At 51.8% G+C, this 26,847-nt stretch overlaps 11 protein-coding genes across 11 annotated transcripts; 8 read left to right on the forward strand and 3 right to left on the reverse strand.

Annotated features, from left to right (window-relative positions):
- Positions 1-286: 286 nt before the first annotated feature.
- BCR38DRAFT_332163 (ribosomal protein L39e) lies at positions 287-555 on the reverse strand (the record flags this gene model as incomplete). Its single annotated transcript, XM_040855124.1, has 2 exons — positions 287-335; positions 455-555. Coding segments are annotated over 2 exons (150 nt in total), but the record flags the coding sequence as incomplete, so codon positions are not given.
- A 424-nt stretch (positions 556-979) lies between these two features.
- On the forward strand, positions 980-2,706 carry BCR38DRAFT_420033 (ADP-ribosylation factor 1). Its single transcript, XM_040859358.1, has 4 exons — positions 980-1,503; positions 1,558-1,596; positions 1,679-2,086; positions 2,191-2,706. Exons 1-4 carry the CDS (start codon positions 1,429-1,431, stop codon positions 2,209-2,211), a joined length of 543 nt encoding a protein of 180 aa, XP_040719717.1. The 5' UTR covers positions 980-1,428; the 3' UTR covers positions 2,212-2,706.
- A 1,050-nt stretch (positions 2,707-3,756) lies between these two features.
- Positions 3,757-6,038, forward strand: BCR38DRAFT_360955 (putative catalase). The gene is made up of 3 exons (XM_040857166.1): positions 3,757-4,399; positions 4,467-5,118; positions 5,209-6,038. The coding sequence occupies exons 1-3, from the start codon at positions 4,033-4,035 to the stop codon at positions 5,684-5,686; spliced, it is 1,497 nt and encodes a 498-aa protein (XP_040719718.1). The 5' UTR covers positions 3,757-4,032; the 3' UTR covers positions 5,687-6,038.
- A 913-nt stretch (positions 6,039-6,951) lies between these two features.
- BCR38DRAFT_480934 (DnaJ domain-containing protein) lies at positions 6,952-9,072 on the forward strand (the record flags this gene model as incomplete). The annotated part of the gene is made up of 2 exons (XM_040863323.1): positions 6,952-8,848; positions 8,903-9,072. 2 exons carry the CDS (start codon positions 6,952-6,954, stop codon positions 9,070-9,072), a joined length of 2,067 nt encoding a protein of 688 aa, XP_040719719.1.
- A 1,032-nt stretch (positions 9,073-10,104) lies between these two features.
- BCR38DRAFT_480935 (CTP synthase N-terminus-domain-containing protein) lies at positions 10,105-12,759 on the forward strand (the record flags this gene model as incomplete). Its single annotated transcript, XM_040863324.1, has 14 exons — positions 10,105-10,153; positions 10,294-10,302; positions 10,364-10,410; positions 10,474-10,529; positions 10,582-10,616; positions 10,664-10,694; positions 10,749-10,815; positions 10,883-11,021; positions 11,078-11,085; positions 11,150-11,163; positions 11,280-11,457; positions 11,509-12,209; positions 12,283-12,528; positions 12,597-12,759. The coding sequence occupies 14 exons, from the start codon at positions 10,105-10,107 to the stop codon at positions 12,757-12,759; spliced, it is 1,743 nt and encodes a 580-aa protein (XP_040719720.1).
- A 671-nt stretch (positions 12,760-13,430) lies between these two features.
- On the reverse strand, positions 13,431-15,922 carry BCR38DRAFT_360964 (uncharacterized protein). Its single transcript, XM_040857167.1, has 3 exons — positions 15,198-15,922; positions 14,764-15,134; positions 13,431-14,714 (listed from the first exon to the last, which is right to left on the reverse strand). Exons 1-3 carry the CDS (start codon positions 15,611-15,613, stop codon positions 13,645-13,647), a joined length of 1,857 nt encoding a protein of 618 aa, XP_040719721.1. The 5' UTR covers positions 15,614-15,922; the 3' UTR covers positions 13,431-13,644.
- On the forward strand, positions 15,923-17,413 carry BCR38DRAFT_384114 (uncharacterized protein). The gene is made up of 3 exons (XM_040857453.1): positions 15,923-16,458; positions 16,513-16,624; positions 16,688-17,413. The coding sequence occupies exons 1-3, from the start codon at positions 16,366-16,368 to the stop codon at positions 17,167-17,169; spliced, it is 687 nt and encodes a 228-aa protein (XP_040719722.1). The 5' UTR covers positions 15,923-16,365; the 3' UTR covers positions 17,170-17,413.
- Positions 17,414-18,201: 788 nt separating this feature from the next.
- BCR38DRAFT_92271 (SnoaL-like domain-containing protein) lies at positions 18,202-19,573 on the forward strand. The gene is made up of 2 exons (XM_040865769.1): positions 18,202-18,607; positions 18,669-19,573. Exons 1-2 carry the CDS (start codon positions 18,470-18,472, stop codon positions 19,368-19,370), a joined length of 840 nt encoding a protein of 279 aa, XP_040719723.1. The 5' UTR covers positions 18,202-18,469; the 3' UTR covers positions 19,371-19,573.
- Positions 19,574-19,775: 202 nt separating this feature from the next.
- On the forward strand, positions 19,776-21,496 carry BCR38DRAFT_333213 (carotenoid oxygenase; the record flags this gene model as incomplete). Its single annotated transcript, XM_040855202.1, has 2 exons — positions 19,776-20,694; positions 20,760-21,496. The coding sequence occupies 2 exons, from the start codon at positions 19,776-19,778 to the stop codon at positions 21,494-21,496; spliced, it is 1,656 nt and encodes a 551-aa protein (XP_040719724.1).
- Positions 21,497-21,726: 230 nt separating this feature from the next.
- Positions 21,727-22,815, reverse strand: BCR38DRAFT_332638 (uncharacterized protein; the record flags this gene model as incomplete). Its single annotated transcript, XM_040855169.1, has 1 exon — positions 21,727-22,815. The coding sequence occupies one exon, from the start codon at positions 22,813-22,815 to the stop codon at positions 21,727-21,729; it is 1,089 nt and encodes a 362-aa protein (XP_040719725.1).
- Positions 22,816-24,210: 1,395 nt separating this feature from the next.
- BCR38DRAFT_502653 (uncharacterized protein) lies at positions 24,211-26,463 on the forward strand (the record flags this gene model as incomplete). Its single annotated transcript, XM_040864861.1, has 7 exons — positions 24,211-24,645; positions 24,696-24,980; positions 25,029-25,096; positions 25,305-25,516; positions 25,572-25,852; positions 25,909-26,119; positions 26,186-26,463. The coding sequence occupies exons 1-7, from the start codon at positions 24,370-24,372 to the stop codon at positions 26,461-26,463; spliced, it is 1,611 nt and encodes a 536-aa protein (XP_040719726.1). The 5' UTR covers positions 24,211-24,369.
- Between the last annotated feature and the right edge of the window lie 384 nt (positions 26,464-26,847).

The raw sequence follows: 26,847 nt of genomic DNA on the forward strand, positions 1-26,847 counted from the left end.
TACGTGTGCATCAAGTATTTCATTCCTATGGCCGGTACCATGCAATCGCGAGTAGAGTCCTCAAGCAAACCGAATTGACGGCAGCAGGTAAATAGTTCCCTTCGCCGCACATTTTCCGCACCCCAGAGGTCCGTGAAGGCAGACCAGATTTGTTGTCATGCTCTGCTTCGTCCGTAACCCCTAAATTTCCATCATCGTGAACGCCGCCATGGTGAAAGGCCAAGCTTTGGTGGTATCGCAGGAAAACAGGATGCCGGTTTGGAGGTGGGTGAGAGGGGCGAATCGACTAAATGCCGAGACGGGTCTTGCGCCAATGTCTTCTCTTGGCGTTGTATCTGTTGGGTATCCTGTCAGCTTACTGCTCATTTGGGATCATTCGCTCATGTTTGCTGGACTCATCATCGCCTGTTATCCACCTCAAGCGTGATCTCGAAATTCGGGGGCTCAATCGTACCTGATGCTGTTACCAGTTCGGAGACGGATCCATTGCGGGATGGGTCGGTTCTGCTTCTGGGCCTTGGCCAGCTTCTGCTTCGTGCGGAAGGACTTGTGGCTCTGAACGCGGATTGTTCGTCAGCTTGCTCATCTCGACGGCGGCTTGGAACTATGGGCCATCATTCCCCTCTCTGGTCTGGAACCACCAAGTCACAGGACCGAGATAATGGCTACGGTAATAGCCAGTTTAGGGAAGATTAGGGGATCGATAGACGGGCAGGTGAGAACATACCGGCATTTTGACGGCTGATGCGGTTCCAAATGTCGAGATGGTGGTTGATGGTCATAAAGTGAAGTGAAAATCGAGGCAAGTTCCCAAGATCCAGGGTCGGATTTTGGAAGAGGGCAGCGATTTCCCAATTTTTGTGTGGGTGGACTGTGATTGGTTAGTGACCGGTTGGATGGGAGAAAGAGTGGAGCACTTCAGGCGTGGGATCGGCCAGTCTGAGTGCACGTGACCTTCGCTGCAAAGCCACGGTAAGTACGATAAGATAAGAATAGGGCGGGATAGCGGACATAGAGTTAAAGTTGACCCCTGTTCGAGGAGGCGGTCCTGGGACGCTGACATCCAAGAGAACCGTGCCACTGCTGGATTGGCTGCCTCCTTTCATTGACCAGTTTTGGCAAGACGCAAAGAGAGAATACCGACAGATCCTTGTTGATTTCTGAATGCTTTAAAACAAATTTGCAAACAAGTACTTCATAACCACCATCACTGAACAAGACAAAGCTGTCGTTCATTGCCATTCCACCAGTTGGAGAAAGTGTGTCAGCTTCCAATACGTCGATAGCTCCACGACTTCCCACCTAGCTTACCAAAGCATCAATTGGGACAGATTGACTGCGCTGATCACAACTGAACACGCAACGAACAACCCACGGATTGGCAAAGGACAATATATCGTGGACGCCTACACTCAACATACGTACAAGATGGGCCAGAGCGTGTCGTGGCTGTCGGGCCTGCTGTGGGCCAAGAAGGAGATTAGAATACTGATTCTAGGCCTGGTAGGATAGCTGCACTGCCGCTGCAGGAGCCGCATCGCTGACCAGATCATGCAGGACAATGCCGGCAAGACGACGTTACTATACAGACTCAAGGTGCGCCCGTCTCAACTCATGCCAAACCAAACCCTTGCATTTCCAATTTGAATGGATAACTGACCGGCTAGTCTAACTGCAGATTGGGGAGGTAGTCACAACAATTCCCACAATCGGTTTCAATGTCGAGTCTGTAACGTACAAGAACCTTAACTTCAATGTGTGGGATCTGGGTGGCCAAACTTCGATTCGCCCGTACTGGCGCTGTTACTATGCCAATACAGCTGCAGTCATATTCGTCGTCGACAGCACCGATATCGAGCGCTTGCAGACAGCAGCCGAAGAATTGGGCGCCATGCTTAATGAGGATGAGCTCAAGGATGCCGCGCTACTCGTGTTCGCGAACAAGCAAGACCAGCCAGGTGCAAAGGGGGCTGGTGAGATATCCGAAGCATTGCGCCTGGGCGAGCTGAGGGATCGAAATTGGAGCATTGTTGCTTGTAGTGCTGTGGATGGTAGTGGTGTTAGTGAGGGTATGGATTGGTTGACGGTGAGTAGCATTCTGTGTGTTTCTTTGAGAGTAACTCGGTCAAGTTGGGACCTTCACTCGGGTCGAAATGAATGAGCAAAGGATCATAACTGACAGATGCATAGCAAACGGTTTCGCAAGAGTAATGGCAGCTGTAACTAGACAAGTTGCGGATGATGTACAATCCAAGACGCTATTCTTGTACACCACCTCACCACCATTACCATCACCATTCACTTTCCGATATTACCTCCGAAACTCTTGGTTAGATAGGGAAACAGACCATGATGGCACCTAGGAGATTGTCACCGGCAGCGGTGGCAGGGGCGTGGCAGAGCTATTCAAGCACAGGCGTTCTCAGGGAGTTTTCAGGGGTACAAGGTTGGCGTGAACAATCCCGCCACTATCTTGTGTGATGTGGACGGAACGCTTACTTATTGAGTGAGTGACATATATCTTCGTCTCCTGCATGAGCATGTCTTATATGGTATTGCTATGGATAAGGTTCTCAGCTTTGTGACAAAGTATATGAGTGAGCTAGGAAGGCTGATAAAACACAACGTACGTATAACGGAGAGAAATATCAAGTTCGATTGCTAGTAGAACAAACAATAGTCGGCCGCTCAGTCCATAACCGTAGGATGTGATGATTTGATTTGGGGTTTGAGAACTGTGCCAACCGCAGCGGCCAGCTGTTTATCCACAATCTGACATATATTTCACTGCTGCAGGTTTTGTGAGGTTCAGAAGGTCCTGAGCTGGCAGAACATTGCTGTGTCCAATGGGATTTGTCTCCCATCATTTTCAGCATCAACTTCACTAAGGCATGTCTCTGGGTAAATCGAAACTAGTGAGTGACCTCTGCAGGCGTGTAGCATTTGTCTCATCAGAAACGGTCCATTCTAGAACTGAGGACGATATTTAGGATACCGCGACTTTCGCATGGACAAGGATTGGAGGTGAACGAAATGATGTCACCATGGCTTCTTATGGCCCAGGACTTAGGCCTCTGGTCAGTCTAACTTGCTGTGTCAATTGTTTCGAAGTCGAAGGATGACCAATCTCTTGTCGATGAATTTTGCTCAACTGAATATTTATTGAGCCTCAGATCGAAGACACCTAATTATACACTCGGTCAGTGGCCTCGGAATTCGGGACCTTCGCATGGAAATACCCAACAGGCCGGGAAAGATCGAGGTTCGTTCCCATTCATAAACTCATGTCACGTCACAACAGTGCCCACATCTAGACTAGTCGTGTGTGCGGCCGCAGTTGACGTTTCCGCTATCCGAGCTCGAGAGCTTCCCAAGAACCACCCCTCAAGTACCGGATGCCGGCAGTCGGAACGATTGGATGAACCCGCCGTTACAAGCTTTCCTAAGCGGTGCCTGCGTTCGAATTGCCCACACTTAACACCTCATCCAATATCCCGGCGATGCCAAGCAAACTTGTGACCACTCACGAAAGAAGTACTTGACGGGACCAGGTTGCCTTTGCGATGTGATTGAGGAGAACCTATACAAGAGAAAATATCCGACATCTTTTCGGGGCGGATCCCGAATTGATAGGCGAGATATGAGGTTTGAACTAAACCGGGGTTCAGCGGGGTGTATCAACTGAAAGCTGTATAATAGCTACCGCCTTATTGGCTATTCAGCTCTGCCCCCCCCCCACTCTTCAACAGCTTGATTCTTCCCTCCCTCCACAAGCAACAGCTAAGATAACAAAGGAATTGGACCGGGTTCAACCATGCTGCCCGGCGGTTTTGTGGACTTCCGGAGGATTTCTAGCTTTCACCTTTCTGATTTCTGAAAGCTTGCAACCTGTGCTCGCCCTTCTTCAACAATGCAGTGCTCTATATAAGTTCCAACGGGAGCCTGCCTCAACTCAATCATTCCAAGTGTGAAGAACTCTACCACTTTTAATATAGCCATACTCGCAACGAGCCCCGAGTCCAAACCGTCACAATGGTCGCCGAAAAGAAGTCGGAGTCTACCTTCAAGTACAACGAGAAGCCTGTCTACACGACTTCCAATGGCGCCCCGGTCGATCACCCGTCCAAGTGGCAGCGCGTTGGCACCCATGGGCCTCTCCTACTGCAAGACTTTCACCTGATTGACTTGCTTGCCCATTTTGACCGCGAGCGTATTCCCGAGCGAGTTGTTCACGCCAAGGGTGCCGGTGCCTATGGAGAATTTGAGGTTACAGATGATATTAGTGATATCTGCACGGTAAACATGTTGAATGGCATTGGAAAGAAGACTCCCTGTATCACTCGCTTCTCCACCGTCGGTGGTGAGAAGGGCTCGCCAGACAGCGCCAGAGACCCCAGAGGTATATACTTGTTCCGCAGCCACTACGTAGTAATAATCAATGGCGACATGTTGACTCAGAGATCAAGGCTTTGCAATCAAGTTCTACACCCAAGAAGGTAACTGGGATTGGGTTTATAACAACACTCCCGTTTTCTTCCTGCGAGATCCCACCAACTTCCCCTTGTTTATCCACACCCAGAAGCGCAACCCGCAAACCAACCTGAAGGATGCCACCATGTTCTGGGATTACCTCTCGACGCACCCAGAGTCTATCCACCAGGTGATGCACCTGTTCTCGGACCGCGGAACCCCATACTCGTACCGTTTCATGAATGGCTACTCTGGCCACGCCCACAAGTTCATCAAGCCCGACGGGTCCTTCGTCTACGTCCAGATCCACCTCAAGTCGGACCAAGGTAACAAGACCTTCACCGACGAGGAGGCTGGTAAGATGGCGTCGGAGAACCCTGACTTCTCTACTCAGGACTTGTTCGAGGCTATCCAGAGGGGCGAATTCCCATCCTGGACCGTATATGTTCAGACTATGACTCCTGAGCAGGCTGAGAAGTTCAAGTATAACGTCTTTGATCTGACCAAGGTCTGGCCTCAGAAGGAGTTCCCTCTGCGCAGGTTCGGCAAGATGACACTCAACCGCAATGTTGAGAATTACTTTGCCGAGATCGAGCAGGTTGCGTTTGCTCCTTCGCACCTGGTGCCTGGTGTTGAGCCTTCTGCCGAGTAAGTAGCCCCGCCGTGTGTTTCATCATAATAAAGGCAACCGACAGGTCATCCTACAACTGCAAAATGACTAACTTGAGATGATTCTAGCCCCGTTCTGCAGTCCCGTCTCTTCTCATACCCAGATACCCACCGCCACCGCCTCGGCGTCAACTACCAGCAAATCCCCGTCAATGCTCCGCTCCAGGCCTTCAACCCCTTCCAGCGCGACGGCGGCATGGCCGTCAATGGCAACTACGGCGCAAACCCCAACTATCCCTCCAGCTACCGCCCCTTAACTTACAAGCCCGTCCAGGCCACCAACCCACACGAGCAGTGGACAGGTCAGGCCGTCAGCGCCTTGTTCGATGAGGTCAAACCTGTTGACTACGAGCAAGCTAGGGACCTGTGGCAGGTTTTGGGAAGGACTCCGGGACAGCAGGCGAATTACGTGAACAATGTTGCGGGGCACTTGAGTGCGGCGCAGAAGGATACGCGTGTGAGAACTTATGAGATGTTTTCTAGGGTTTCCCCTGAGCTGGGGGCAGCTATTCGGACGGCTGTCGAAGGGAGGGGTGCGAGATTGTAGAGTGGGGAATTCTGATATATCAATGAAGACAAAAGGTGTATAATTGGAGGGAACTGCGTTGAGAGTATATTGATACAGCAGAGAACCCAGGGTCTAAATCACGCATTTTCTTCAAGCTGAAAGTTGTCAAGGAGGAATTGTGCTGTACCGGCTTGCATAAGGGGAAAGTCACAGTTTAGTCAGTTGTCATATGTCGTCAAAACTTGATTAGTGGGATACAAAAAGGATTGGTTAGTACCGCCGTCCAATGACAACGCAGTGTACCTGATGATCACTTGAATGCTCCATACGTACGTAGACTATAGCAGCACCCATCTACGGAAGGTCCTTGTTGAAGTGCCCTGAAGGCTAGCCATGAGATGGAAGTTTACGAGCCTATTTAAGGAGTATATAATATTGTAAAATAATACACGGCGTAGTCTAGACAAAAGAACGCCTCTTGTTGATGGAGCGTAACCAGCAAACTATCCCAGAATCTCGCGGTGGGCTAGGGATTCGGGGGTTATCTGCACACAGATTAAGCAGAATTTGATATATGCGGAAGTCATGTGCCAACTGAAAATCTCATGCTTGAAGAGTTAGCTCAGAGGAAGTTCCTGCCCTCACATTAACTAGGTTGCGCTTATTACATGGTGCCCTCAATCTTTGTTTAGCCTACTTTATAGTATTGAAAACTTGTCAACATATTGCTTGTGTTTTGTATGTTGCCATGCTGTCTGAGCTCCCATGTCAGGGAACAAGAATTGGCAGGCAGGTTTACCGTAGGAATTGTGGGAAGCTGTGGCCTCAGGTATGGACAAGTACGAGGCAGGCAGGCGCGGATTGTCGTATTTAGGGACACTTCGGCCCCAACTTGGGATTCGTCCCTCACGTACCTTCGTAGAACCAATACTGCCTCTAATCCTTGGAATCCGACAGGAACCACCAACCTGTTCAGATGAGCCCCCTGCTTGGGGAACTTGGTGGACAAGGTTGGGAAGCGTCGAGGGTTTGGTAGCCCCTGCCCAACTCAACCTTATTCTGGGTGGGGCCGTCCAGCGGTGGCGCCCTAAGGCTTATCGATAAAGCCAAGAGACGGATAATCATTGGCCCCAGTGGCTGCTAAATTTGGGAGGCCACGTTCACTATAAGCTTAGCCCACGGTCGTTACTGGAACTTTTCGGAGATGATACGTAGCGACTTTGACATATAAACCAGCACGTCGAAAAGGAAGGACTGGGCCTTCTGCTTTCACTACCCAGCCGAAGTCCGGCAAGCTGCCCATCATGTCGTCCGACTACTCGTATGATGATCAGGGGCAATTCTACCCCTTCTTCATTTTTACGCTGGCGACCATCGTCACCGTCCCCCTCACTTACAGCTTGTTGCGACCCAGCAAAGATGCTGATGCACTTGCACCCCGAACCAAGACCGACTTCAAGGCTGAGCACCAGGACCTGGTAGACAAGCAACGCGCCGCCCAGAAGCGGAAGCAGCGCAAAGTGAAGCGCTTCGTTGCCGTGCTTATCGGCTGGGCCCTGATGGGCTTCATGCTCTACCTGATCATTACGACCCAACGCACCGTAGCCAAGATCTGGAATCCGTACGACATCCTGGGAATCACTGAGTCTGCAACCGAGAAGCAAATCAAAACCCATTACAAGAAGCTATCTGTCAGACTCCACCCCGACAAGGCCCGACCTGACCCAGCCAAAAATGAAACGGTTGAGTCGTTGAACGACAAATACGTCGAAATCACAAAGGCATACCAGGCGCTCACCGATGAGGAGGTGCGCAACAACTACATCCAATTTGGCCACCCCGATGGCAAGCAGAGCTTCAGCATTGGCATTGCGCTTCCCAAGTTTATTATCTCGGATGGCAACGGCACATACGTGGTCCTTGTCTATGCACTGCTTCTGGGTGTGTTGCTGCCCTATCTTGTTGGATCATGGTGGTATGGAACACAACGGATGTCCAAGGAAGGCGTCCTGATTGAGAGCGCCAACAACCTCTTCCGCGAATACAATGACACCATCGATGAGGGCGGCCTGATAACCGCATTGAGCACAGGAAAGGAATTCGAGGAACAACTCAAGGGCGACAAGGCCGAGTCTGGCCTTGCCAAGATCGAATCCAGAATTCTAGCAGCGGGCGAGTTATCACCCTTCGCCGGAGGTCTCCACGTGAAAGACAAGATAAAGCTTGAGAATCTCGATAGCGGTGTCAGGAGAAAGGTATTGGCGCTTCTGTGGGCCTACCTTGGTCGCGTTGAGCTGGACGATCCGGCCTTGAACAGTGCCAAGTACATGGTTGCGCCAATTGCACATGCCCTAACCCAGTCATTTACCGCCATCTCGCTCGCCTATGGCAATACGGTACCCATCCTGACGTCGTACTTTACGAGCCAGCGCTTGATTCAAGCACTGCCGCCCAAGGCGTCTCCTCTCTTTCAACTACCCCATTTTACTCCTGCTGTCGTCAAGGCCATTGAAGGAGACTCCAAAATACACACTTCAGTTCAGCAGTTTATGGACCAGCCCGATGCGCGGCGACGGAGTCTTGTCGTTGGCAAAGGTCTTTTAACTGAATCCCAATACAAAGAGGCCTTGGCTGTCGCAAGACAACTGCCACAACTTCGAGTAGCCAAGGCATTCTTCAAGGTCACTGGCGAGAAGTTCATTATTCCGTCGTCTTTGGTCAGCCTGGTGATCAAGGGTCGTTTCATCCCCCCTGGCAGCGTAGATGCCCCCCCTGTCAATCTCGACGATCTTGAGGATGTCGATCCAGCTGAGGACGATCTCAATGCCTTGAAAAAGGGAGACACGAAGCCCATCCTCCCGCCCATCGCCTACGCACCTCGCTTTGCTCGTGACCACTCGCCGAGGTGGTTTGTCTTCCTCACGGACAGCAAGCAGGGTAAGATGGCAGTCCCGCCTTTCACTTTCGCCACATTCGAAAAGCCCATCTTCACTGAGGATGGAAAGCCGACGTGCAACATGCAGACCCTCAAGGCCCAGTTTGCGGCACCTCCAGGGCCTGGTCATTACACTTTCGTCATGCATGTCATTTGCGACAGTTACGTTGGTTTTGATACCAAGATGGAGGTTACATTGGTAGTCGAGGACGCCAGCAAGGCGGCGGCTATGGACGCGGAGGACGAAATCAGTGAACCGGACGAAGGTGATTTCATTATCTTTATTTGCACGAGAGACCATCTACTAACTTAATGACAAGACTCTATCGCTGGCCAGATGAACGCTCTGAAAACTGGCAGCCTGCCAAGAACCGCCAAGCCCAAAAAGAGGAAAGACGATTCGTCAGATGAGGAAAGTGCCACAGATGAAGAGGAGGACGACACGAGTGATACCAACACTGACACAGAAGACGAAGACGGCGGGAAGTAGTCGTCTTGAGATACCGCAAGGGACTGGGTTTGATAATTATGCGACATAGGTACGGCGTCGGTGGCGTTTAAAGGATGAATAAATCAGCCAGCCAGTTGATATGCCGCAGCATTTGCAGGGCTCATGTCAATTGGCCACTATAGTCAGTAATAGACTTTCTTCATGCAGAGAATACTGACCTTTCTACATAGAATTGCATGTATGTGACTATCAATGATTCTCCCATCTTACACAACATGGAGTCAAGTATGCCCCATCTCAAATGAGTGGTGGGAGAGGGGGAAGGGGAGGGCAGGGGCTGGAAACGAGGTGCTTTTTTTCCGAGTCGTCATTCATTCACCACATAGTTACGTGTAAGACACCTTTGCGTCTAAGTTGGACCATCTTCTAGGGTCAGTCGGTCACAAGTCTCTTTTTTTCTTTTGGAGTTTTGTTTTCCAGTTGGTTAAGGCTGGATCATGCCCCTACATAGACATTGTTGGCTTTTGAGCAGCTTGCCACATTAGGGAGTATCGATCTTGGCGCTACAGTAGGTATAGTAGTCTGCTACTGAGGAGTAAATGTAGTATGCCACAGCCTTGGACCCATGGCTGTAGGGACACGGATAATATATTGCCAGTGAATCTGATTTTTAGCGGCATTAGCGCTGAAGGTCTGACCTAGCCAGCTAATACAGTCCCAGATAGGAAAAGCGGTGAGCTAAATTCATTGGAATAGACCCCCGTTCTGGGCAAAAACGCCAAAACGCGTAAAAAATTTCCCCCAAACCTCGCGTTAAGTGCATGCTTCCAAAGGTCGAGTCAGGATCAGGTCGTCGCCCATACCTTTGATTCATCCAGGTCCACCACTCGGTCCCGGCATATCTCCCCAGCCTAGATAGTTCAGTGGGCCCGATTATTCTTCAATTTTCGTTAAACGGCAGCCTCGTGAAGAAACGAAAAAGACAAGCACCAGTTTTTGCTTATCGCGCCGTTGAATTTCTTCTCCTCAGCGGCTTCCCTGACCCCTCGATCCTAAATATAGACCGTCAACATGCGTGTGGTCCTTGTGAGCGGCGGAGTTATCTCTGGTGTTGGCAAAGGTGAGTTCCTCGCTCTGCTGGTCATGTCTTTTGTTGTGTCTGTCGTGGGGAACTGCGATATGTGACGACGATCCCATCCCAATGCCGTCAACTCACCCTCCTGACTTTTTGTGCCAGCATACTGACTTGGGACACGTTAGGCATTATTGGTATGGAAATTCGTGGTTTTTTTGCCATTCTTTCCGTCTACTGACGGAATTTGTTTGAAAGCCAGCAGCGCTGGGCTTCTTCTCAAGACCCTGGGTCTCCGCGTTACGGTATGACAAAATATCACACGCCTTAATAATTCCATGATCTCTTGCTTACGTCACAATTTATAGGCCATGAAACTTGATCCGTATCTGAACACAGATGCCGGATTGCTAAACCCGCTAGAGTAAGATTCACTGAGTGCTTGTCACATGAATCGTACTAACAGAATCCTCCAGGCATGGGGAGTGTTTTGTTTTGGCCGATGGAGGGGGTAAGGAAGGACTCCGACTTCCAGAGACATCACGCTGACACAAACAGAGACGGATTTGGATCTCGGAAACTACGAACGGTAAGTTTCACGAGTTTCTAACATTGTAGACGGCATTACTGACGTGGTGGCCAGTTATCTCGGCATTCAGCTTAGTTGTGAGAGCAACATGACCACTGGCAAAATCTATAAGCTGGTCATTGTATGGAACCACCGCGATTCCCCGATGCTGCCGTGGGTTAATGGCAACTGATGTTTTTCCTTTGTAGGAGAAAGAGCGACGAGGAGAGTACCTAGGAAAGACCGTCCAGGTTGTCCCCCATATCACAGATGCCATGCAGGAATGGATCGAACGAGTTTCCAAGATCCCGGTAGATGACTCAGGAGAAGAGCCGGATGTCTGCATCAGTATGCTCTCAAACATATCATGGGCGAAGTGGAAATATGCTAACTTCTTGCCGTAGTTGAGTTGGTACGTTCTCTTACAACATTGCCTTGCAAGGACATCTCCTAACTCTATTTTTTTACGCTTGCAGGGTGGCACAGTCGGGTGCGTGCTTTCCTCCTTCCCCCTCCCGCCCCGTGTTGGTTATGATCATCCTCAATTCTTTACCTGGACCTAGGAGTATCTCTTATCTGGGAGTAGCACGACTAACACGCTGCTAGTGACCTTGAATCCGGCCCTTTCATCGAGGCACTGGTACAGCTGAGGCATAGACTCGGTCGAGACAATTTCTTCAGCATCGGCGTGTCATATGTTCCGATCATCAACGGAGAGGAGAAAACCAAGCCGACACAGCACGCTGTGAGACAAATGCGTAGTGCCGGTTTGATCCCTGACGCAGTAGGCACCCAAACATCATCAAGTGCTGAAACCATCTAATCGCTCTGCCAGATTGCCTGCCGTTGCGAGCGCTCCCTTGATGACGCCACAATTCAGAAGATTGCTAAAAGCTGTCAAGTCGAGTATGAGCAAGTCATCGGCGTACGAGACATGGAAACCATTTACCAAGTTCCCCTTCTCCTTGAAGAGCAGGGTTTGCTCAGGCTATTGCGAAAGGGTTTGGCTCTCGACAAGCCTGCCTTGCCACCCATGGTCCAAAAGGGCCAGGCCCTGTGGGATCTGTGGAAGAAGACCGTCGTTCCTGAGAAGCATCTCTCCCCGGTTGACATTGTTTTGGTAGGCAAGTACGTCGCTCTCGACGACGCCTATCTCAGTGTCCGCAAATCGCTTGAACATTCGGCCATGCGATGCAAACGCAAGTTGAACCTCGTCTCGGTGGATGCCGAGCATCTCGAGCACGACATGCAGCAGAAGGACCCCACCAAATACCACAACGCCTGGAAGGCCATTTGCGAAGCCCAAGGCGTCCTAGTTCCCGGCGGTTTTGGGTCGAGAGGAGTGGAAGGCATGATCGAAGTCGCCAAGTGGACCCGAGAGCGGAAGGTCCCATTCCTTGGAATCTGTTTGGGCATGCAAGTGGCCGTCATGGAATACGCCCGCAACAAGCTGGGACTCAAGCATGCAACATCTGAAGAAATATCGGCTCACGCAGAGCACCGTGTCGTCATTTTCATGCCGGAGGGATCCAAGGAGTAAGTTAACTGTCTTGCTGAAGAGGGAAAACATTGGCGGCGGCGAAAGGCAAGCACTAACATAGGCTCTTAGGCAAATGGGCGGCACCATGAGACTCGGCACTCGGACATCCCACTTTAAGCCGGGTACAGAATGGAGCAAGCTTCGGGCCATGTATGGGGGCGCTGAAGTTGTTGAGGAGCGTCACCGACATCGCTACGAGGTGAACCCCGAATACATCGAGCAGCTCGAGAAGGGCGGGCTTACCTTGACCTCTCTCGACGACAAGGGAGTACGAGTTGAGACCATTGAGCTGAAAGATCACCCATTCTATGTTGGGTAAGCAAAACAAGCAACCCAGTTGAGAGGCAAGGCTCGTGGCGGAGATTGCTAACTTTGTCAACTAGAGTGCAAGCACATCCTGAATTCACCAGCAAGGTGCTAGACCCGTCTCCTGCGTACCTTGGCTTCGTGGCGGCGAGCGCAGGATGCCTCGAACAGATGATCGAGGCAGCGCGCCTGAAGAGAGAAGGGCTGGCGAACGGAACTGGCGACCCGTCGCATTTCTAGAGTGACTGATTGCCTGTGGATGTAGAAAGTTAGACAAACCTTATTGGATCGGTTCACGGCCTCAGGGGCACCGAATACAATGAAGGGCTCACCCTGAAAAGCACGTGGGACTGAGGCAGTGACGCTTTCTGAACTGCATGGTTGGCGTTGGCTGCTTAGAATGAACATTTTCTGGGACTAGAGCGATGAAGAGCTTTGAGTAGCAATTAAAGGGGGTCTTGATGACAGTGCGTCGTGTTGGGACGGGCACGAGCCATCACCGTACACCTGGTGCCGCCTCCAGAGGAATGAAAAAGCAATCGTAAGAGCTGCCGTTTACCAACCGTCTGTTTGCGGTTCAGGATGCGAACTTCGGGCGGCATTGCTATCAAAGAGCGGCTCCAGTGGTTGCGCAGCCTGGTATTGAGTTGCTGCTGGTATGACTAATGGATATCGGTGCTTTCTATGTTGGCCAGCGCTGGTGTCTGCCTTGCATGCTATTCATAGATTGCTTTTACCCATATATCATGCTTATGGCTCATAGGCTGGCACCGAAGTTAAATTGGTGACTGCCAATTCTGGAAATGTTGAATATAGGGGGATGTGCTGTAGAGTGGCCGGGCAGGTGACTGGGTCCATTACATGTTTGCCTAGAGCTGAGGCCTTTCAAGAGTCCTAGCCGATGGCACAAGACCCGTAAAGAATAGTCCCCAATGTGTACAACAACATAAGACGCTATGGATATAACGTATTAACCTCCCCAGCCCGCCAAAAGCTGGCAGGTCGTCTCTAAGTTGATATTCCCTCGAGGCGCTATTCCAAAGTATAATATCTCATCCTCTATGATGCATTCGATCCTACCCATCACCCAGCTTACAAGCATTAGCAGACGTGCGCAAGTTCATATTAACATACTCGCACACCGCATACATCGATACCCTTACCCTCAACAAACGCCTCCCGCCCAAAGTAGACGACCACCGCCTCTTTGACAAATTCCGCATCACTTGCACTCCAAATATCAAGCCCCATGCTCCTGAGCGCATCAGTACTGATTCTGACACCCCGCCCCTCGAGCTCCTCCTCGCCCGGTCCGAGCAGAATTTCTTCATCCGATACATTACTATCCTCATCCTCACAATCGGTGTGGTCCTCCACCACGTCCGCAACCTTCTTCAAGATCTGCGATGTCAGACGGTGGAAGTACTGGACAATAGCCACTTCGGTGCGTGCCTCCTCTGGTGCCAGGGAGACGGACCCCATGGTCGACGAGAGACGCCGCGGGTTGAGGGACGTGATGGGCGTCGATAGGTCTGCCGAACGGGGAACGCTCATGCTCATCGATGCGGGAATATCAGCTAGCAATGCGGCATCCTGAGCCGATTCCTCGGCTTCGTCAGACCGTGTCTGCTCCCCTGCTGACGCCCACCACATGAAGCCATTGTACGCCAGTGCGGACCAGGAAAGCGGCTCGATGATCTGCTCAGCGTCATCTAGCCAGTGCTCGTTTTCAGCTGTGCTTCGAGATAATTGTGGTTGACGAGGTGTAGTGGGTGGGCTCTCTACAGCGGTGTCGCTAACTTGCATGCGCTTGAGGCCGGCTTTGAGGGCGTGGAAACGACGTAGATCTCGTTGCGTCGCTTTGATAGGCGTCCCGCGTGGGCACTCAACACTGGGCCAGACGTGGTCCTTGGCTGCCGGGGCGTGGGGCGCAGGCATGGTTATCAACATGTCCCAAAGAGTATCCTTCATGGCAAGTATACTATCTGTGGTGCAGGCGATCCACCCGGTGCCCAACTCAGGTTCTCGGTCTGTGGGCTGGTCGTCGGGTCTTACTGGCTTCGCCTCCTCTACGAGAAGTGGTATGTCATGCACGCCAACGGTGAACAAGGGCCGCAACCGGGGCGCTGGTCGGTCGGGCGGTAGCAGATCATATGTTTGGAGTGGGATGTTGGAGAATATGGATATGTCGTAGACTAGTCTTATCAGAAACACAGCTGCAGTGGTTGGCTATTGAAGGCTTACCAAAGTTGCACATTTCTTGTACAGGAGCATGCCCAGATACGAGAATACGTTTCCTAAGTAACGCGGCGCGATGTATAGGAAATATCAGGGGTCCAAAGGTATCCAGCAAAGCCGTGAGGCTCCACGCTGGGTGAAAAGGCGAAAGCTTGTGTCCTGGCAGTAGTAACGCCGTCCCATCACTGGCAGACCGGTTCCTAGTATGGCCATGCCGCCGCGGTGTTTTCGGCTGCTCCTGGAAGGTAACAGATGCGGTATCTAGGGATTCCTTCGAAGCCATCGCAGTCTGCTGTACATTCTCGACACGCGCTGCTTGGTGCGATTCCCAGTACTGTTGTAGTACGTCCATCTCCTTACCATTGGCAGCAAGTTTCCTGCACGTTCAGTCAGCCCATGATCATCAATGCCCTCTTGTAGGTCGAAGAGCCATAACATACGAGGCCATGTCCTTTAACGACTCAGCATGTCTCCACGCCCTGCCCAATCGTCCATAGCTCAGCGGCACCAGCACACCGACGGCCAGCATGCGCGCATTCCTCACCTCGCTGTCCTCACACGGCGCATTGACAAAGGCGCTCAGCCCCGCGAAGCCATCGTGAACGAAGTAGATGAGGTCCTCGGAGACGGTATGGAGCCCCGATGGCAGCGACTTGTACTCGACGACGCCCTCGAGCTCCACGCCCGGTTGCGCCGCCTTCCACGACAGTGTGTACCCGGCCTTCACGTCGAACTCGATCAGGAACAGGGCCGAGATGGGAGGGAACTCGGGGAGCGCCGCTAACGAGAGGGTGCCCGGGGATGGAGGTGGGAGCCCGACGCGCAGCTCGGGCTGGCCTCGCCGGGACGCGGCCATGACGAGTTGGTTGTGGTCGGATCGAGGTGAACGTGCGGGACGCTTCGACGCCTTGGGAAGCGGCAATTCGAACTTAGACGAGCCGACGCATTGAAGGCGCGTTTCGAGGACGAAGACTTCACGTTATTCTGTAATTTGGCGATGGCGAAGAGCGATTGAAGATGCCTTGGGGTTCGTTCAGTCGTCAGTGGTTGGATTGTGCCCGTTCATGGGTAGGGTAAAGTCGGGGGATGACAACCCGAGCACGTGCTAACCTCCCCCTCAAGGTTTCGTAACGGCTGTCGTTGAACGCGTTAACCGGGGCTTCATAACCTTATATACGTGGGCGCAATATGCAGCGAATTGGCCTGTCCATGGCTGCTCTTAATCTTCATCAGATGGTCTATTGACGCGTACACGGTAATGCTGCCTGGTGTCTGATACGGGTCCCCAGCGGAGTGGTTTCCCCTAGCTTTTGTCCACCCTCTGTCCCAACTTCACTCCAACCCTTCTTAGCAACACCAAAGTGACGTCTATGTCTGCTTCACAATCTTCGTGTGTAACGTTCAGCAGCTGCAATGCAAACACCAGCCTATTATACTTTGCACCGGCGAATACTGTGGGGCAGTCATGTCAGCAGTCGTACTTGCGGGGATGGGCTCGGTATGACATCAGAAGTTCGTGATTGCTATGGCACCTAAAGGCCTCTACCCTCGCAGAGCCTCTGTTCTTAAACATTTCCCAAGGTATTCACTTACACTCAACATCATATCATGGCCTCCGCTCGTGATGTCCCCAAGGATGTCCCAGGTGGTGAAATCTCAGGAAAAGACAAGGTGTTGGAGAGCGGAGCTGCTCTCGTTCAGGTACGCTGACCCCAACCCGTTTGCTGTACAATCATACAACTGACACATATATAGAACTTCCAGCCAGTCAAGCAGATATGTGCCCATCTTAATGCCTTCCATACCTATGCCGATGAGCCAGGCCGCTACGTGGAAGCGAACCACTATTGCTCGCACCTGACCTCTGGTGGGTTCCTGCTGCATTTCACTTACACGCCCTCTTCATAGATATCCACTAACAGGCCCCCAGAAATCCGCCAATGCATCCTCTACGACAGCCCCGGCCCAGACGCCAAACTAATCGGCATCGAATACATGGTGACCCCCTCCATCTACTCTACCCTTGCCGCAGAAGAGCGCAAGCTCTGGCACTCTCACGTCTTCGAGGTGAAGTCCGGAATGCTCATTATGCCCGACCCCTCTGTCCTCGGTCTGCACCAAGCCTGGGAGGTGGCTGAGACGGAGGAGATGAAGGAGGTGGTGCATCTGTACGGCAAAGTCTATCATTTGTGGCAGACGGACCGGGGCGACGCACTGCCACTGGGCGAAGCGAAGCTCATGACGAGCTTCACAGCCGAGGGGCAGTTTGATTTTGAGAAGGCGGTTGGGGACCGCGATAGGAGATTCGGGACGGATTGGAAAAGGAAGCAGGAGTTGAGAAAGGGGATTGAAGATGCGGGCGTGCACGAGGATGCGGATTGGGCTTGGAAGAAGCGGAGGAATTCGATGTGAGCTGAGATGGAGAGGGAACGCTGGACCCGAGCTGGCGGCCGGTTCGTCGGCGTGCGAATTGTGACCAACTATGAAGAATTGGGAGAACTGGTTGCTCTATAAGTCCTCCAACCGAAGGCGTTCTAACAGGATCATTAATAATGCACCACTTATTCCATGCACGAATGTCATGGCGTTGAGACACCCATTGGTTGCCTAAAGTGACTAAGTATCCGTGGCTATTATTCTTCACTTCATCGATACCAATGGCAAGCCTTTACTTCCTTAGTTGAGGCCTAGCTGTAACATGCACAAATATTAAGGGCATGCTCCTGTCAGTCCGTCCCTTGTACTGGATCTGGAATCCTAACGCTGTCGCATTTGACGACGTGCCAGATTCGGCAGTATCTCAGCGATGATACCAGCAGATCATGCAGTTTCGGTAAGATTGTGTTGCCGCAGTATACCGCGGCCAGAAGTTGAGTGAGCAATGTTGTTGAGGTTGTTGGAAGATGCTGCAATGGCCCTTGATGCACCGAGGCTAGCGGTTTCGGTTTGGCAACGATTGAGATTACACCTCCGAGTGCCCGTCCAGGAATTGAGCAACTCATTGATCTGCAACTCTGTTCTCAACCGTCCAAAACCTACCTTCTTGAAGTTCTGGTAACATGAGATCATTCACGCACCAATGCATAATTTGGCGTGGTCTCAGGTATAGGTTCCACTCTTTGCGCCAAGCTGCACCACGAGGTAGCAACCCTTTGCACGAAGGGTCGAAACGGGGACACTGTGGCAGGCGTCAAGGAGAGAAGAAGAAGAACAGGAATGTCGGAATACCCCGAGACAGCTTGTTTCGTGCAGTTTGACAGCAAAGCTGCCGTAAAGACCAATATTACGCTAGGGAAGTTGTTCAGTTGGACTGTGGGAACGAAGTTGCCCCAGGAACAGGATTCCACATGGCTCAGTAGTCACCGTCACCGACAAAGTCTTTCATTGGATCGGGGTATTGGTGTGTTGGGGGTGACTACAAGGCACCCGGGATGGTCAGGAGGCCGCATCTGTTCGTCGATTCGAGTTGCTTGCCGCAACGATGCATTTGGGAGCACAAGTATACGCGGGGTTGCGAGTCAGATACTCCAACAGGTATTTGTATCCCGTAAAAAAACGAGATCTGCCGAGGGGTACCCAATATGCACGCCGCTTCGTGGGCTTGCAATCAGCCGGGTACTAACATGGGTATATCTGGACCAAATTCCGTCGTTGAGGAGTGGAGGCTCACTTGTATCTTTGCTTGTCATCCCAGAATCCGAACACTGTTGCCATGGAAGCAGATCTCGCCGAGTTGAAGGAGCAAGTCTCTCTCCTACGCAAGGAGCTCACCCGCGTCTCGGACGAAGCTGAAGTCCGCAAGACGCACTTCAAGTATGGCTACTATCTGGACAAGTGTCTCTACAACGAGGCGAGTTATATGTTTCCGACCCATCAAACCACCCCTCTACTGTCACTAATACTTCTTCCAGGTCGTGGACATGTTCTCAGACCACCCAGATGCCTACGTGGAGTTTATGGGGTCCCGTTACCGCGGTAAAGCAGGCATCAAACGGCTCTACCAGGGCCGGTTCCAGAACAGCTTCGTCAAGGGGCGCAACGGCCCCGTGCACGGGTTCCTGCTGGATCACATCATGATGCAAGACATCGTCGACGTCGACCCGTCGGGCAACCACGCATGGTGCCGTATGCGCGCCTTGATGCAAGCAGGCACGCATAAGTCAATCCGCGAGACGCATCCGCGAGGCCACGTGCAGTGGTGGGAAGGCGGTCTCTACGAGAATGAGTACATCAGAGAAGACGGGGTATGGAAGCTATTCCGGTATCGCTATTTCCCCTTCTGGCACGCCGAGTTTGAGACGGGCTGGTCCGAGACCAAGGAAAACTACGTTCCCTGGCCGACGCGGACGTTTCCCGAGGACCCCTTGGGACCGGATGAGATCATCGAGCAGAAGATGCTGTGGCCCGACACGAGGGTGGTGCCGTTCCACTACCCTCATCCCGTGACGGGGAGGAGAACCGACGACGATGACCTCAGGGCGCCGCAGTATGGCGAAAAGGTGGGAACGGCCGAGATGCCACTGAGTCTGGCACTTCCAGAAGGCCAGTCGGGGCCTGGGGCGGGGTCGAGCGACAACCCAAAGGTCTTGCCTGAATTGGCTGGGAATATGTAAGTTCGGCATATAGCCTGAGTGACCTGATTGGTAATTGGAGAAACAAACTTCCGCCTGTCTACCATCAGACTGCTCCAAACGAGGAGCAAAGGGTACTAATGGAAAATGGATGTAACTGAAAAACATTGTACCCACTTCCTCGCAGTCCATCGTTAAATCAGGGAGAATGCTATGTCTAGAACCGATGCTATTGTTCGGTTCGCCGTGGCAAATCCCATGTCACAACTGCCGAGGCACTCCAGGGAGATTCTAATAGCCGCGAGGCCATTGGAAATAGCGCCCATGGCTGTCCTGTTTTATCAATACTTAACTGTTTGAATGTACATTGAGACGATCGAATGTTGAAATAAAATGTAGATCAAGTCAGTACGTAAAGGTAAGCATTACTCGTGTCCAAATACCAACATGGCGCACATCCATGCCCTCGACCCTGAAGTCTCCAACTCGCACTACTACAACGGCCGCCGCACCGCCACCGCCGCCAACAAGTTCCCCAACACGCCCGTATTCCAGGGCATGAACGCGCCCTCACGGTTCGAGGGAGACGTCTTCGACCTGGAAGTCACAGGAACAATCCCGCCCGAAATCAACGGCACCTTCTATCGGATCCAGCCAGACCACCGGTTCCCACCTATCTACGAGGACGACATCCACTTCAATGGCGACGGCAGCGTGACGGCAATCCGCATCGAGGACGGGCACGCCGACTTCAAGCAACGCTACGTGCACACGGACCGGTACTTGGCCGAGACGGCGGCACGGCAGAGCTTGTTTGGGAGGTATCGAAACCCGTACACGGATAATGAGAGCGTTAACGGGGTAATCCGGACGGTGTCAAATACTAATATTACCTTTTGGCGGGGCATGCTGCTGGCGAGCAAGGAGGATGGGCCCCCTTATGCCATGGACCCTGTGACGCTGGAGACGATTGGACGGTACGATTTTGAGGGGCAGATCAAGGCACCCACGTTCACGGCGCATCCCAAGTTTGATCCGGATACGGGTGAGATGCTATGTTTTGCTTACGAAGCTGGAGGGAACGGCTCAGACTGCTCGCTTGATGTCGTCTACTGGACGCTGAATGCGGGCGGCAAGAAGACGGAGGAGGTGTGGTTTCAGGCGCCGTTCGCTGGCATGATGCACGACTGTGGAGTTTCTAAGAACTACATGGTGCTTCCCCTGACGCCGCTCAAGATGTCGTTGGACCGGCTCAAAAGGGGCGGAAACAAGTTCGCGTGGGATCCAAACGAGGATCAGTGGTTCGCGATTGTGCCGCGCCGGGGCGCCAAAACCAAAGATGTGATTTGGCTTCGGGCTGATAATGGTGAGTTGTGGGAATATCGCAGGTGAAGTCGAAATAGGGGTATAATTACTCATGCATGACTCCAGGCTTCCACGGCCACATAGCCGGTTGCTATGAAAACGACGACGGTGCTATCGTCTTCGACCTCACCGTAGCCGACGGTAACGTCTTCTTCTTCTTCCCGCCTGAGGAAACAGTGGCCGATCCCCACGCGACTAAGCGCAATCGGCTCAGCAGCCCGACGTGCCGCTGGATCTTCGACCCAAAAGTCCCGTCTGGAACACGGGTCAGTCCGGCCTTGGTTTGGTCAACCAACGGCGAATTCTCCCGTATTGATGACCGCTTCGTCACCAAGAAGTACAAACATTTCTGGCAGGCCAAGATCGACCCCACGCGGCCGTACGACTTCGCTAAGTGCGGGCCTCCAGCGGGCGGGTTATTTAATTGCATGGGCCATTACCAATGGGACCCCAACGAGGAGAGGAAAGCGGGCGAAGAGGACGTCTATTTTGCCGGACCAACGGCGACTTTCCAGGAGCCTAGTTTTATCCCCAAGAATGGCGGTGCCGAGGGAGAGGGGTATCTGATCGCTCTCCTGAACCACTTGGATGTGCTCCGAAACGATGTTGTGGTTTTTGACGCTCATAACCTCGCTGCTGGTCCCGTGGCCACGCTACATCTGCCACTGAAGTTGAAGCTAGGGTTTCATGGTAATTTTGTCGACCACAAGGACATTGAGGCGTGGCAATTGCGGAGACAAGGCGATTTAGGTCCTGTACAGGTTGCGAGGGAGCCGCTGCTGTGGCAACAGTCATTTATATGAGCAGCTTTCCGGGAAAGAAAAGCAAGTGTCGTACTCATTGTGTAAGATGCGCGGCTCGAGGTGGTAATTTGGAAACCAAACTCGCCATATAGCAGTTCTAGACACAAGAAGGTTAGAACTATGACCAACAGGAGAAATAGTAAGTACCTAGGGTATATACCGAAATCATCTCATGCAGATGTTTCCAAATGCGTCCCTGTGCTCATGCAATGGCGGTATGGAACCGCCACTTAGATGGCCCCTAATAAATGATCTCGAAGTCGAGCAAATTGCACCCCAAGCCAAGGTTTCTGGCCGCGCAGGTACCCTGAAGAAGGCCCTGAGGAGTCAAAAAGAAAAGCATCAAGCCGTTGGATCTCTTCGTCGTCAGTGCCTTCGTTGACGGCACGATTCAGCTTCCCGTCATCAAAAGCGATACCGTGCCACAGAAATATCCCGAAGATTTGCGCGCTTCTCACGATTTTCAACTTGTCTGCGTCTGTACACAGTTGAGGGATCATTGATAATATTTCACTCCAGAAGAGCTTGCGGAGGCTCTTTGCTTCTGAGAAGTATTCGAAGCATCCGTTTTTGACCTCGCCAAGAAGCTCTTCGAGTCCGTACAATGATATTCCGAAAGGGAGGTATTCAGCCTCAGCCCAATCCAGTAGACCAAGCAACTTCCCACTTTCCGGACAAACCAGGACATTAGCCGGAATAAAATCGCCGTGGCTCACAATCCAAGGCATCTCCTCGATCTTCGGAAGCTCCCGCAGGAGCGGATCGACAAACTCTTGAAATCGTGAGGGAATGCCAGAGGAGAGGAGATTTAAGCGCCACTGCAGCGAGGATCCCACTTTTCCCTTCTCGCGAACCTGATCCTTCGACTTGGCATTCTTCCAGCTAGCCGCTTGGAGGCGAGCGAAATCTTTCACCATACGCTGGCGTTGCAGCTTGGTCTGGTTGCAGTTGCTGCTGTTAGTACTTCGAAGGTCTGTAAGTGAAAGCCCCGTCAACCTCCGCATGGAATAAATATGTAGCCCCGTGCCGTCCAGCCTCCCAAGGAACTTGGTCTCGGGGACCAGGTCGCCAAAGACGTCACAGGCCGCCGAGACTATGGCGATATCGAGACTGTAGTCGGCTGGTCGAAACTGAATTATGGTGTCTTCTCCGACGAAGACCGTGTAGGAGCAATAGCCCTGAAATGGAGCCGGTCTGATCGGTTCTGTATATTGTGACCGAGCAAAAGCATCGCAGTCATCCCGAGCGCTGAGTGGAAGCCCGCATCGTGTGAAGAAGCCTCCAAGCGAGAATCCCGAGTCTTTTGGTTCATCAGCCATTGCGTCAGGCTTTTGGTCGTTGTGTATCTCGTATAAGTGCTAAGCGGCAGCTTAAACAGTAATGGCAAAGCTATAGCGGACGTGAACGTCACTTAGTCGAGGAGATAGTTTCGGAAGTTTCCAACCCAACTCAACGGAGAACGTTGCGAGGTTGGGCTGTCTGGGTTCGATCATGGAGTGGGTGTGGGGTAATCCTCCGACTGTAAGTGATGAGCCACTGATATTGAGATGTTTGGTAACAGCCATCTTGATACCCCGCGCACGTTTGGGAAGTTGCGCAACCTATTTGTCGGCTCTCGCGGTTCCATGCAGTGATGAGAAACCAGGGCTCTCGGCCGTGTCCGACTCGAGTTCGCTGAATATGTAAGACATTGGATTTTCGTGCTGAGAATTGCCCAGGCAAAACGAGGCGGAGAGCCAAACTCGCGTGAGGTGAGGCTGTGAGGTGGGCTGAGACTGGCGCATTACCAGATGGTTGTCGACTACTTGTGTTAGCATTACGTCCATTTTCCTCACTCGCCTGAGTCTTGCGGTTTCCCTAATCCAGTCCATCCAGCATTCTTGATCCAAGATGCGCCTACACGGGGTTCCTCACGAGTTTGCCAATTGCGAGCTTTCTGAGATGCTCACGACGGGTCGGGCGAAGACGATAGGACAAACAAAGCTGATGTAGGGGCATCATACGTCAAATGCGGGAAATCCGGCATCAGTGGATAACTAAAGCCTCAGCTGAGGCGCTCCAATATATGTGGCTTCATTATGTCGGGCGGGCACGACAAGGTTGTGCTTTTCTGATAAAATCTAATAACGGGCACGACCGACTACTGAAGCTGCTTGAATTTGCCACACGATGTCCCAATTCACCAACAAAAGAGCTGGATTGTACAACAAACGCAGTAACATTTACTGAACAGGGCGTGGTTCGATTCGTATAACGATGACTGTGTGAGGCTTCGGGCTATGTCTGTGTTGCTCCTTCCCAGCCAGGTTGAAGCCTATTCCGCTCAGTAAATAGTAGTATTTAGGGTTGGGGTTTGATCATGCCAGAATATCCCTCCATCATCAGGCAATCTTCTCAGCGCCGTCCCTTGTTCTTATACGGTTCTTGCCGAAAACCGGCCTTCCACAATCATGACAAGTGATAATGGTAGCAGGTGCCCCTATTTCTCAAGATAACCGTGGAAGTTGCTTCCAGAGCATGGTGGGTTTGGGCTTGCATTCGCCAGCTTCAACATTGTGTTTCCATGGCCGACGCCCTGTTGACAACCATGCCTGCGCCTTCCTCCACGCAGGAGTGGGTATGGACTTGAACGTCACTTCTTGCTCGCCTGTCCGCCCACGTCGGTACAGTCGCGAATCTCAAGTGATTTGGCATGGCACCAACCCGAGTCTCATCAAATCTCACACTTTTGGACCCCATACCAATTTGTTACCTGATAGTTCATCTTACCAGCTTATACAGCTTCCTCCTAACAGCACTTGCAGCATATTACTTTGCTTTCGACTACCCAAGCTCGGAAAACTCGTGCAGAGCTCTTCAGTTTTGCTGTCGGTATGACTACACCTCTGCCCCCAAACTCCAAAAAACGAATCATTGTCTGCTGCGACGGCACTTGGCAAAACTCGGACAATGGCTACGTCCAACCGAACGCAAAACAGCCCGTCCCGACTCTCCAGATCCCATCCAATGTAACGCGCATTTCACGGTCATTTGCCCGCACTTGTAGCGATGGGACATTTCAGGTCATCTACTACCAGTCAGGGGTGGGCTCGAGAACCGGAACGGTCGACCGACTCACAGGGGGTGCTTTCGGGGTTGGAATATCCGAGGTATTGCGCCCCTTCTATGAAACAAAGTAACTCCTTTAACACATACGAAGAACATCCGCGAAGCGTACTCCTACGTATGTGCCAACTATGTCGATGGAGATGACATAATCCTCATTGGATTCAGTCGGGGTGCTTTCACAGCCAGATCGGTCGCAGGAATGATTGCAGACCTCGGCCTCTTGACTCGGGAGGGGATGGAATACTTCTATCCCGTCTTCAAGGACATGCAGCACTGGATGAACGACAACTACCAAGACCAATTTCCTGGCTTACCCTTCCCAGATAAGCCAAAGGGTGTCCACGCTGAGGACATTTACAGAGAAAAGCTTCTGCAGGTTGGTTCTGGCCCATGCTCACCCTGTGCTATATACTAACCTACGTAGCACAAATATACCCGAGTTTACCAGAACCGTGGCCAAGGAGAGCTCATCACAGTCAAGGCGGTCGGTATGTTACCAAAAACCGAGATACTACAACGAATCGATGATCGAAAGCATTGCTAATTCCAGACTCAGGTGTGTGGGACACCGTCGGCAGCCTCGGAATACCTGGCATCCCTATCCTATCGAAGCTGGGCATAAATCGCTCCACCCAAGAATAAGTGGCTTAGAGTCGCAAGTCGCGTTCTCTCTAGCGAGCTAACCCTTGTTTACATTCAGATGGTACAACACCAACTTATCACATAAAGTCGAGCATGCGTTCCATGCACTTGCGTTAGATGAGTCGCGCGGACCTTTTACCCCTACCATCTGGGAGCGCCTCCAAGAGCATCGCGAAACCACGGATCTTCGTCAATGTTGGTTTCCTGGAAGCCATATCAACATTGGAGGTGGCTGGGAAGACCAAGGCGTCTCGAACATGTCCCTTGCTTGTACGCTCCATTCCCATTTACGAATACACCCGTTTATGCACACTGACCACATAAGGGATGATGGACCAATTGTCCTCTGTAGATGTCGAGTTCACGAATGACGCACTCGACAGGCTGTTCGATCAAAACGTCAAGTACTACGAGAATCTCAAGCCGAAGGATGAGAAGATGATCCGCCGTGCTCTGAGTAAATCGAGACCCATATACTGGGCCATCAAGAAGATACACGATGCGAATAATCCGATTCGTCCTTGGTCCCTACACACTACCCATTCGTCCGGCAACGCTATTTATAAGCTGGTAGGGGATATCACGCGCACCCCAGGCCTGTACAAGGTACGTGTTTTCGATTCAAGAGGCAAGTTTCGGATGCAATGCTAACTCTCCTGAAGAAAATCAACCCAAATACAGGTCAGCCTACTAAGGCATTCCTCGAGGACACGAATGAGCGTATTCACAGCAGTGTGCGCGTGCGTCTTGCGTGCCAGGGCCTCGGTGCAGACGATAAAGAGGTGTGGAAATGTCTCCCTCTGTTGGAATTGTGGAGGCCACGCCAAGTTCCTGTGCAATTTCATGACCCTATCCCGGATCACGCTGTCTGGGGTCCTCCGGCCTCTAAGTTGGCTGAGACCACAAACATGGCGAATGGCACCACCACCGCTGAAGCAGGTCCTAATGGAGTTATAGAGGAGCCCGGACCCAGCACTGCGAACCCTCCTGGGCCGACCGCAGATGGGCTGAGATGGGTTTGGGAGTATATCGGTCCCGAGGAAGGAGCTCCGACGATCAGAACCATGGTTGAGGAGAACATGGGGCCTTACGAAAAGCATCTCTTAAAGTTGTCAACAGGCAAGGAGGATGTGGTTGTCTTTGCTGATGAAGAGGACTTCTCAAGCTTCGATTTCCCTGAACGAGGTGGCTTCAAGTCCAAAATAGGTTTGGCGTAATAGGAGAAAAGGGGCAGGAGAATTGGTGACTGAAGATTGGGAACTAGGGCAAGTCGCAGACTGGTTCGGGTGGAGTCGTTAATAATAACTAGCAGAATTATTAAGTATCAGACTAGATACATTGTCATCCAGTTGTGGAGGCCTACACTTCTTTCCGATCACCCAAAGGTATAGCCAGTAACAACGCAACCCCTGAAAGTTAGTGATAATGACGATCACTTTTGCAGAAAACTCTGTATAAATCAGTAGACACCTTGCGAGTTTCTTTAACATAGTCTAGTTTAAAGTCAGGATATGCAAAGACATAAGCACACCTTGCTATTGAAAGATCGGACAGTAAGCTCTCCATCGCACACCCATCACTTGTAAATCAACGGGTTCTAC

Source organism: Pseudomassariella vexata (genome assembly GCF_002105095.1).
Source record: "Pseudomassariella vexata strain CBS 129021 chromosome Unknown BCR38scaffold_2, whole genome shotgun sequence".
In the NCBI taxonomy this organism is placed as follows: Eukaryota; Fungi; Ascomycota; class Sordariomycetes; order Amphisphaeriales; family Pseudomassariaceae; genus Pseudomassariella; species Pseudomassariella vexata.